The 11213-nt window shown below is 40.1% G+C and overlaps 2 protein-coding genes across 2 annotated transcripts; both read left to right on the top strand.

Annotated features, from left to right (window-relative positions):
* Positions 1-1311, top strand: LOC138897314 (uncharacterized). The gene is made up of 2 exons (XM_070183277.1): positions 1-499; positions 566-1311. The coding sequence occupies exons 1-2, from the start codon at positions 1-3 to the stop codon at positions 1309-1311; spliced, it is 1245 nt and encodes a 414-aa protein (XP_070039378.1).
* An 846-nt stretch (positions 1312-2157) lies between these two features.
* LOC138897313 (uncharacterized) lies at positions 2158-2571 on the top strand. The gene has a single exon (XM_070183276.1). It carries the CDS (start codon positions 2158-2160, stop codon positions 2569-2571), a length of 414 nt encoding a protein of 137 aa, XP_070039377.1.
* Positions 2572-11213: the final 8642 nt, after the last annotated feature.

Below are 11213 nucleotides of genomic sequence, written 5' to 3'. Positions count from 1 at the left end.
ATGGGTTATATTGAGAACATGTTTAAGCAAATTATGGAGAAGAATGTCGATCCAGATTCCCAACTTGCCTCACACAACACATCAATCCGTAATCTAGAAGTTCAAATGGGGAAAATCTCTCAAGCTCGTAATTCTCGTCCTAAGGGTGCACTACCAAGTGACACGGTGGTGAAACCAAATGGTTGTAATAATATGGGGCATGCTATGGAGGTTATCACAAGAACAAGAAGTGGAAGAGGAGGGAATGCACCCACCTCAAGGGAAAGGCGACTTGTAGATGATGACCAAGTTGTACAAGAGGAGGAAATCCCAAACAGTGTTGTTCAAGTAAATGATGAGGTTCGGATTGACATTGATGATAGTGTTGAAGAGACTCAAGAGGAGGTGAACCCATCTAGGGAGCACATCATTGACATACCAGAGCTGGTAGTGAAAAAGGATAAGGCACCATTGCCTCAACCTCCACCTCCATATCCTCAAAGACTTGCCAAGCAAAATGGTGAGAATCAATTCAAGAAGTTTATTCAGATGATGAAGAGTCTCTCAATTAATGTGCCATTGGTAGAGGCTTTGGAACAAATGCTCGGTTATGCAAAGTTTATGAAAGCTCTTATGACCAAGAAGCGGTCAATGAATTTTGAAACTATCAAGGTCACTCATCAAGTGAGTGCAATTGTCCATTCCATGGCTCCTAACTTGGAGGATCCTGCTTCTTTCATGATTCCTTGTACAATTGGAAGTACCGAGTTTTCTAAATCTCTTTGTGATCTTGTGACGAGTATCAATTTGATGCCCTATTCAATTTTCAAAACTTTGGAAATTAGGCAACTAAGACCTACATCTATGAGGTTGCAAATGGTCGATCGTACCATGAAAAGGCTGTTAGGAGTGATTGAGGATGTTTTGGTCTGGGTTGATAAGTTCATTCTACCGACGGACCTTTTTATTCTAGATTGTGAAGTTGATTATGAAATGCCTATCATTCTTGGGAGACCTTTCCTTGCTATCGGTAAGGCTCTTTGTGATGTGGAAGTCGGAGAACACACTTTCAGGGTTGGTGATGAACAAGTGATATTCCATGTGTGTAAGTCTATGCGGAAACCAAATAGCAATGAGGTGTGTTCTTTTGTTGATTTGCTAACCGATGTTATTGTTGGTGATACAAGTGCTACAATCAACGTTGGTGATATGTTGGAAGTCATTTTTCTCAATTTTGATGATGACGGGATGGATGGTTTCACGGAGTGTGTGAATTCTTTGCAAGGAATGGGGTCGTACAACTATGCACCCCAAAATAAAATTGGATCTTGAGAATAGGAAGACTCCTCCTAAAAATCCTTCTATTGAAGAGCCACCTACTTTGGAGTTGAAGTCGTTGCCTCCATACCTTCAGTATGAATTTTTTGGCCCTTGTTCTACTTTACCGGTTATTCTTTCCTCTTGTTTGACCAACGTGCAGGTTGATTCCATATTGGCGGTGTTGCAAAAGAGGAAGAAGGCTATTGGGTAGACTTTGGTGGGTATTCGGGGTATAAGCCCTGCATTTTGCATGCATAAGATCAAGTTGGAGGATGGTGCTAAACATTCCATTGAACATTGTGTAAGCTCTTTGATAAGGATGCCAAGTTCCATTTCAATGATGATTATATGAGGGCTTTTGAACTATTGAAGCTTAAGTTGACAACCACTCATATCATTACCGCTCCAAATTGGAGTTTGCCTTTTGAACTCATGTGTGATGCAAGTGACGTAGCGGTTGGGGTTGTTTTGGGGCAACGTATTAATAAGGTTTTTCATCCGGCTTACTATGCTAGTAAGACTATGAATAGTGCCTAATTTAATTATACCGTTATGGAGAAAGAGCTCTTTGCTATTGTGTTTGCAATTGATAAGTTTCGCCCATACTTGATGGGTGCCAAAGTTATTGTCCACACAGATCATGTGGCGCTTCGCTATCTTATGAGCAAAAAGGATTTTAAAGCTCAATTAATGAGATAGGTACTCTTGTTGCAAGAATTTGATATTGATATTCAACATAGTAAAGGTAGTGAAAACCAAGTGGCGGACCACTTGTCTTGTTTGGAGGAGGAGGGGAGGCCACATAATGGCCTGGAAATCAATAACTCTTTCCCCGATGAGTAACTTTTGGCAATTTCAATGAAAGAGGTGTCGTGGTTTGAGGGCTTGGCAAATTTTCTTGTGAGTGGAATCATTCCAGATGAGTTCTCTTCAAACCAAAGGAAGAAGCTCAAAAGATATTGTCAAGATTATTATTGGAATGAACCATACCATTTCCAAATTTGTATGGATGGGGTGATTAGAAGGTGTGTACCGGAAGAGGTGCAAGGCAATATTCTTGGCACTTGTCATGCTTCGCCATATGATGGCCATCGTGGTGGAGCAAGAATAGTGACCAAAGTTCTTAGTTGTGGTTTCTATTGGCCTACTCTTTACAAGGACGCAAGTGGCTTAGTGAAAAGATGTGATGAATGTCGACGGGCCGGTGGAACTTCAAAGAAAAATGAGATGCCTCTCACAACAATCTTGGAGATTGATATTTTTTATGTTTGAAGCATTGACTTTATGGTCCCTTTTGTGAGTTCTTGTGGAAACACTTACATCTTGGTCGCGGTGGATTATGTGTCCAAATGGGTTGAGGTCGCCGCCTTACCCAACAATTAGGCGAGAAGTGTAGTGGCTTTCTTGAAGAAGAATATTATTACTAGATTTGGTACTCCACGTGCAATCATAAGAGATGGGGGGTCACACTCTTGCAACAAGGCTTTTGACACTTTACTTAGCAAGTATGGTATTATTCACAAGGTCACGACTCCTTATCATCCACAAGTTAGTGGTCAAGTGAAAGTCTCCAACCGGGAGATAAAGAGTATCTTGTCTAAAACGGTGAATGAAAATCAGACGGATTGGTCCAAGAAGCTTGATGATGTGTTATGGGCTTATAGAACGACATACAAAACACCTATCGAAATGTCTCCATACCGGTTAGTGTTCGGGAAATCTTGTCATCTTCCGGTAGAACTAGAGCACAAGGCAATATGGTCTTTAAAGAAATTAAATCTTGATTGGGATGTAGTTTCTAACTTGTGGGTTACACACTTGAATGAGTTGGATGAGTTCTGGTATCATGCATATGAGAGCTCGTCCTTGTACAAAGAAAAGATGAAATATTTTCATAACAAGTACATTTGGAACAAAGAGTTCAAGGCGGGTGATCTTGTATTGTTGTTTAACTCAAGGTTGAGGATGTTTCCTGGGAAGCTCAAGTCCAAGTGGAGTGGTCCGTTTGAAATTATTGGTGTGACACCCTTCGGTGCATTAGATTTAAAGAACAAGAACAATAAAATATTCTGAGTCAATAGTCACCAGGTGAAGCACTACTTAGGTAAAGTTGGAGAGAGCTACGTGGCGGTGGCCATTTACTTCACATGAAGATGCTTATACATTGTATCGTGTCGCGACGTTAAATCAAGCGCTTCTTGGGAGACAACCCAAGTTCTTTTCCTTTTTATTTTTTAGTTAGGTGTTATTTATTATTTCTAACTTGATTTGAAGTGTGCTACAGGGTTGAGTGTCACATGAAGGAAGGGTGAACAAAATGGCTAAGTGTAGAAGGAAATACGGACCGCATATTTTAATTGTGCAGCCGCAGAAATAATTGTGCCATAGTAGAAGATCTTGTGAGGACGCAAATTTCACATGCGGACCGCACTTCTAGAAGCTCAACAAGATATCAAATTGCAAACTCTCTGAAGTTTTTCCCTGTCAGTGCGGGGCTAATCTGCGGCCGCACTCAAAAATATGCGAACCGCACAAGAGACACACACAATTGCTGCCCAGGTGAAGGGGTGCGGACCGCACTTAGATTTGTACGGCCGCACTCAACTTTTTCCTCTCTCAATGACTCTGAGTATATATGAGTTTTGCATTTATTTTACACTTTTCACCCTCCTCAGAATTACTGTTACTCTAGAAGCTTAGCAGAGGATTTTTTACTGTCAAACACACATACCCATCTGTGCTCACAAGATCTAGTACATTCACTTCATCTTGTATGCTTCACTTCATGTTAATATTTTGTGTTATTTTAGTTATTGAATTTTTAGCTTCTTTTTAGGCCATTTGTTATTATAGTTCATACATGTGTCCATGTGGGGTAGATCTGTATTGGGTAGTCGTTAATACATGCTAAAATGGGTTGGGGTAGTTAAATCTCATGTGTATACCATGTTGCCACGTAGATTTGGACTAGTATTTGCAAAATCTAGGTAAAAAGAAGAGTTGTTCGTTAAATTTTGAAATCTGCGGCAACACTTGAATTTGTGTGGTCCGCAGTTGGTTGGTTTTGGTAACTGGTGAAGGCAAGTTCACTATGCGGTCATACTTTAATTGTGCGGACCGCAGAATTCCTGGTGAGACCGCATCTTGGTTCTGCACTGTTAAAGTGCGGACCGCACTTTGGCCGTCGCACTGTCTTTAGAGAGGAGGTGTCTGAACCTCTTATCTTTCTTGTCAGAAATGCTGCCTCACATTCCTATTCTACGATCGCACATCATAAAAGTGCGGACCGCAGATCCTATTTTCTGCAGCATGTTCAATTTGTTGTAACCCTATTATGTCCATAATGTTCTTCCTTGCTTACATGAGTCTTAATTGTGTTGAATAATGACTTTCAACTAACAATCCTATTTTTTTTATACAGACAATGGTTCAATCACGAGGTCGTGGCAAAACTGCCAAGGGTAGAGGGGAGTCTTCTAGGGGTCGAGGCAGAGGTGCCCTGCCCCTCAGTGTGTCCAAGACTATTCGGAAGAAGACTACAATAGGCAGAGGAAGGGGTGTAGACCTCTCTGAGTCTAGTTCTTATGGACCATCTAGGGAGGCTTCTAGGGGAAACTTCGTGTCTCCTCCGGAGGAGCAGACAACCTAGCAGTCCAGGCCATAGGAGCGATCTGAGTCTCTAGACGTTCCTTCATCATCTCACAACACTTCCGAGGGTTTGCAAAGTGATAGCCAGGCTTCCAAGCCAGCTACCCCAGTATCTGGTGCACAGGATACTCCTGATGATGGGAGAGGGGGAGAAGGTACATCTACCAGGGTTGATCGGATAAAGAAGAAGGAAGCGTGGGAAGATAGGTTTGTGAGCTTGCCTGCCTTTACTGATTTTTGGATGTGGTGGCCGTTGAGGTCATTGACACATGAGCGATAGTTTTTGTTAAAGGATCTTGATAGATACAATCCCACAGTTCTGAAGAAGTTCATGAAGAGAAAGGGATGGATGTTGTTTACTGAGAAGGTAGTAGATGTTGAGGAGCACCTTATCCGTGAGTTTTATGCCAACATGTCACACATTCGCAAAGGGACAAAGGTGACCAAAGTACGCAACCTCAAAGTGAAATTTGATCAGCACACGTTGAACGAGTACTTGGATTTGAGGACTTGGATCCAAAGGAGTACTTAGAACATTGGCCCACTTTCTGCTATGCGAGTCTCCCAGACATTGGCGAATCTCAACAACTGGATGCAGGCAGCTACTTCTAGGCTGTCCAAGATTTCTAGTACTGTTGTAGGGCAGTCATCCACACCAGCACCGCAGGACTCCATTAAGCTTGATGAGAAGTTGTGCAAGATTTTGGACAACCAGAAGATGATTATGGACACTCTGGTGCATCATGGTTCAGTTATTAAGGGCTTGACTAAGAAGGTCAAGAAGATGAAAAAGTCTCAAGCCAGCAAGAAGTCAGTGGATGAGCTAAGAGCTTAGGTGATCCGGCTAGCTACAACTGGGGATTTTCCCTTTGATAATCTGCTTGATACGGACCAGACCACCCTACATCCATCTACATAGGTTGTGCCAGCTGGCCAATATGAGGAGCAATGCCTTGCCGCCGACACTGCTGACGTAGTACGTATGATGTTCATCACTCCCGCCACTCCTAGATATGATGATGATGATATTCAGTTGGCCGAGCCAACAGAGGTTGATGTTGCCGGGGACACTGATATGTCCAAGGATGTTTAGGGAGTTTCTTCACCCTTTCTTCTTTTACTCTTATTTTGTTAAGCATTGGGGGCAATGTTAACTTTTATTCGGGGGGTGGAGTTTATTTGATGATACATTTGACACATTTGGATACATTTGGATTGTAATAATTGGATGATTCTCTTTCTTTTATATTTTTTTATCTATCTCTAGTTAGTTATTGCTTTCACTAGCTTCTTTATTTGTTTACTTTGATTTTTGTTTTTGTTAGTAGCTTCTTTTTATGTTAGTAGTTTTCATGATTTTCGTAGTCGTGTGGATAATAAGCCTTTGGTTTTCTTAATGCCACTGTTCTTTCCAAAGGTATTCTTTTGTGTGAACTAGGTGACTTTTCCCGAGGATGGATGGTGTGACAACTTTCTTAAGGGAATGAGTCCGTTTTTGTGTTTAGGTAATAATCATAATAGTAGTAATGAATAAAAGCACTAATCAAGTCATTCTCTAAATAAAGAGTTATTCATGCTTCATTTGGCACTAACACGCTTAACTACATGCTTATAGTTTGAAACAAGGTTTTTGAAAGAAAATAGCTCTAGTTAGTGACTTTGAGACTCTTGAGTTGACTTTGATAATCATTGAGTGGTTGATTGGACCATAGTGATCTTTAACTTGATTATGATTGTTGTAGGATTTAGACTCTATCCTCTTTTACAGTCTAGTTGCATGAGGGGTGAGGTGATTTTCTTTGCTAGTCCAAGTATTTTTGTGAATGGTCTAGAACTTTTCCCGAATGTGTTTCAAGGCAAAATCCTAGGTTTGCTTGGTTTTGCAGATGATTATAGGCTTTCCTTGGTCCATTTGAGCTTTCTATTGCCACCCAATGCCTGTTAGCCCTAGTCAACGCCTTTGATCCTTTAGCCTTTCTCTATTGGTAACCATGCTACAACCTTTTACCCATTTTGTTTGTAATCCTCTATTGGCACCTGGACCTTCCTTAACACTCTTATGAAATAAGTGGCTTAAGGGATAAGTTTGGTCGGAGAATTGAGGAATTTAAAAGAGGTATCAAAGCACCAAAAATAGAAAAGAAATGATCTCTATGAAAAGAGAAGGCAAGAAAAGAAAAGAACAAAAAGAAAATGCCAAAAAGAGAATAAAAAGGAAGGTTGATGAAATCAAAAATAGACAATTATCTCTAGTATGAGCATCAAGGGAGAAAAAGAATGAAATGAACAAAAAAGAGTAATGCAAGTCTCTCTAGCCCCCAAAAAAAAGGAAATACCTCTAAGAGTTAGTAAACGCGAGCCAAGAAATGAGAATGTGGAGTACTTAAGGAAGGGTGTAACCACTTATCCCATATGGTATCCTACCCCAATCCAAAAGCCTTCATTACAACCCGAAAGAAGTCCTACTTGATTTTGAACTGAGTGAGCTTACATTAGTGGTGATCTACATGAGGGGCAAGCCTATGGTACTTGAAGCCTTACTTTTGATATTCCTTTGTGAGAGAAGAGTGAACATTTCATTGATCTAAAGATTGAGTGCTAATTCTTGAAGTGAGCTAGGCAAATGGAAGGTAGAGGAGGAAGTGTTTGGAGTCCACCATGATTTACATGATAGAACAAGAGTCCTTGATGACTGAAATCAATTCTTGAAGCTCAAGTATCACATTATAGTTATATGTGCATAATATGTGATTTGTCACCTTGTTGAAAATGTATGAATATTGTGGGTAATTATTGGTCTCGACTGAGTATGAATGGCTTACAATTGACTCTTTGAAATGACCTTTCACTTTGAGGAGGTGGGAACTAATCTATTTGCTTGAGGACAAGCAAATACTTAAGTTTGGGGAGTTGATAAATGTGGATTTTAACCACTTATTAGTACCTTCTTGCTTTAGTTTTAGTCTAAAAGTGTTGATTCTTGTTCCTAAAACTAATAAAATTATGCAAAGTGCAGGCATGTTGGAGAATTGGACCTTAACGAAAAATTCTAACTCAAAAAGGAGTGTTCCAACTCATGAAGGCAAGAATGAGTGTAGCAAGCCAAAGTGCGGTCCGCATAAGGAATTCTGCGGCCGCAGAAGAAAATGCGGTTCCCAAAATTATTTCTGCAGCCGCAAATCTGGTACCTAAAACTCAGAAGATTGTTGGAGAAGTGCAGTCCACATACTAAATGTGCGGCCGCAAAACATGGTCGCACTGACAAGAATTCAAAAAGTTTAGAGAATGTGCAAAACGACCAAGTGTGAAGCCTTGCCAAAAGTGCAGCCGCAGAAGAAAAAGTGCGGCCGCAGAAGCTGAAGTGGAGCCACAGATGAATTGTACGGCTGTAGAATCTCTACACATGCTGGATCCAAGAAAAGTGCGGACTGCACATGGAATTGTACGACTGCAGAACCTCCCGAAGTGCAATTCTATCAGTGAATTTTGGGCCACTATAAATAGACGGAAAACACTTTTTAGGGCAAGTTTTGTAATAGTTTGAGCTGTAGCCGTTATATTTTACTATTTTGGGTAAGTAGTGAATATTTTGGGTTAAGAACTATTAGTTTTATCAATTTAATCTTAGTTATGGCTTTAATTAGTTCTTCTTCTTTGTTTTCTTCAATTTCTACCATGAGTAGCTAGATTTTTCCTAAGGTTGTGACCCAACCCAAGTGTGTAAACCTTATGGGTAATTAATTTAATGCATGTTTAAGATTAGGTGTTTATTATTTAGCCTTGTTCATGCATTATTTCTATAATTAATGGTTGCAAACATTGATTCATACCTATTTGACTTGGTTCTTACTTGAGAAAGAAGGACTTAGTCTAGAAAAATTTGGCTAATAAGAAATTGGGCTAGTTAAGGTTTTGGCTAGTCTAATTAAAGGGTTTAAACTAGAGATAGGAAAAATCCGACTTGAGCTCATATCAACTATTTGAATCGATACCCAATTGGGCTTGAGAAAGCCAATTTGGCAAAATCAATCTATAACCGAGAGGTATTGAGTGGGTAATTTAGAGTTGAGAGTTATAATACACCCCGATCATTAAAACAAGCATTAGCGTGATTTACCCATTAGGTTAGCACCTAGGCGAAGGTTACATCCCTAGGCCTTTTTCCCATTTGATAAAAACAACAAAAATAATTACTCGCTTTCTAGTTTCTTCTACTTAGTTTAATCTTGTTAGTGTTAATTTTAGAAGTAGAAAACAAAATCCCTTGTTTAGAAGTGCAATTGAGATTATTTTACTTATTCTCAACAAGTGTATACCCTAACACCCAAATTAAACTCCCTGTGAAAATCGACCCAACTCTTGTTAGGTACTATCTTTCCAAAGATCGTTTTCACTCACTATTGAGTACAGATTGGACATGGATCAGTCATCATCCACGCTGGTGAGAAGGGCGTGGTGGCCACGTTTACGGAAATTTATTACTCCCCCATGAAATATTTTGGAGTAGTAGAGATTCATCATCTGTGCCAGGGTTAGGGTTTACCCAGTCTCCGTGCACAACCGACGTAGACAATCCATTTTTCGCCATATAGAAGGGCCTACTTGTGCCAAGCAGACTTGGTATCAATGGCAGAACTCCAAGATCACGGGGTCGAGCCCTCCGCTCAAAGAAAATGGACCCAAGGTGAAGGGATAAGTATAGACATACGTAAAACCTTCCTTGGTGAAGGTAACCCGCTCTATCATATCAGGAGCAATGATGTTAAGGTTTGGGCATTTGTAGTCCTCCTTCACAGCAGGAATACTGGAAGAGCGAATAGAGGAAGGATACCTGCTAACGGCCCAAGTCCGTAGGGACACGGATGAAAACTTCTCTTGGAAGTCATTGGCGATGATCGGGTTTTTGGGTATGATGGTGCTTATCGTAGGAGGATCAACATCAACATCAACCTCTTTATCTTTTTTCTCTTCAGGCCTCCACCGAAGAGAAGATCAAAGTTTCTAAAAGATTCAGAAGAAGAAGCCATGGTAATGGAAGGGCAATAAAATTTTAGAGAAAGTTAGAAAAGATGAAAGTTTTTCTAAGCAGGAGAAGCTTGAGTGCGGAGAAGGTGATAAACTTATGAAAGTGTTGGAAGTGAAAGAGGTAAAATGACAAGTATAAGTAAAGATATAGACGGCAAAAATCATGGTCATCATTACCTCGAGAACCGGCGAAAATATTGTTGAATCGTGGGGCAACACGTGTTCGGGGTATTAAATGCGAGAAGACGTGCGTTCTTTCAAGCGCCAAAGACTATTCAGAAGGTTTGCAGAAGATTTTCCCCCAAGAAAGTGATCTTCACCAACTTCTCGGTGACACAAAGATATGCCACCGGAAAGCGGGGGGACTATCTGTATAGGGTAAAATTGATTTATAATAAATGATCGAATGATAACGTGACACGTGGAGCCGAAGGCACGTAGAAAGCAAATCGAGTAACAACCAGTTTGGGGGGCAATAGTTGCAGTTGGTGTCGGATAAACCCCGAAAGGAGCATGGTCAACGGAAGCAGTTCGAATGCTTGCCATCGGCTAGTATTCAATGAAGAATATTCTGCAACATTAAATGGGTAGTCGTTGCAGAGAATATTTGCATTCATGGCCTGCCGTTACATATTCATCAATGGCCCATTTATTGTCATTAAGAGGGGGTTGATCCTAAGATCTTGTTTCCCTAGGTATAGCTATAAATAGTAGGCTCAACAACCATTGTAAGACACGAAAGTCTTGGCAAAACTTATGCTAGATTCCATTCTCATGCTTAGTCAAATAACTTTATTTGCTCTTTTACATTGTTCTTATTTCTGTCCTCGGAGGCATTGCTCTCGGAGCCAAGCTTGTCATTTCTTTCGAGTTTAACTGATAAGTCTTATATTTTTTATCTTGTTTATTTATCATTTTTGGATCAAATCAGTTCGCTTGTCTATAAACCATGTAATAAATTCAACTGTATCATTTTACGGGTAAATAATTATTGACTAGTATTTCTAGTTATGAAAAACTTGAAGTATAGCTTTCCCATTTAGGCAATATGGTAGTTTCTGCAGAATCTTATTTACCTTGAACAGCTTTAAGCTTTGAAACGTTTTAGTAGTAAAGGAGCTTCAAGATTTTTGCATCATTGACTAGTGAACATTAGATAATCCATTATTTTATATCGTGTGTGATCACTAACACTAGCGTGCTATGGATAATTACAACGCAGAACCTATGACTACGAACAG

The sequence above is a fragment of the Nicotiana tomentosiformis genome, chromosome 8 (assembly GCF_000390325.3).
Source record: "Nicotiana tomentosiformis chromosome 8, ASM39032v3, whole genome shotgun sequence".
In the NCBI taxonomy this organism is placed as follows: Eukaryota; Viridiplantae; Streptophyta; class Magnoliopsida; order Solanales; family Solanaceae; genus Nicotiana; species Nicotiana tomentosiformis.
The sequence above is the reverse complement of the archived record's forward strand: the minus strand, read 5'-3'. Positions and strand labels throughout refer to the sequence as shown.

What these genes read in the sequence shown, in the direction of transcription:
- LOC138897313 (XM_070183276.1), top strand. Translation starts at nt 2,158, where the DNA reads ATGAAAGAGGTGTCGTGGTTTGAGGGCTTGGCAAATTTTCTTGTGAGT.
- LOC138897314 (XM_070183277.1), top strand. Translation starts at nt 1, where the DNA reads ATGGGTTATATTGAGAACATGTTTAAGCAAATTATGGAGAAGAATGTC. An exon ending in AAGACTTGCCAAGCAAAATG is followed by an intron (nt 500 to 565) that starts GTGAGAATCAAT and finishes TGCCATTGGTAG; the next exon opens with AGGCTTTGGAACAAATGCTC.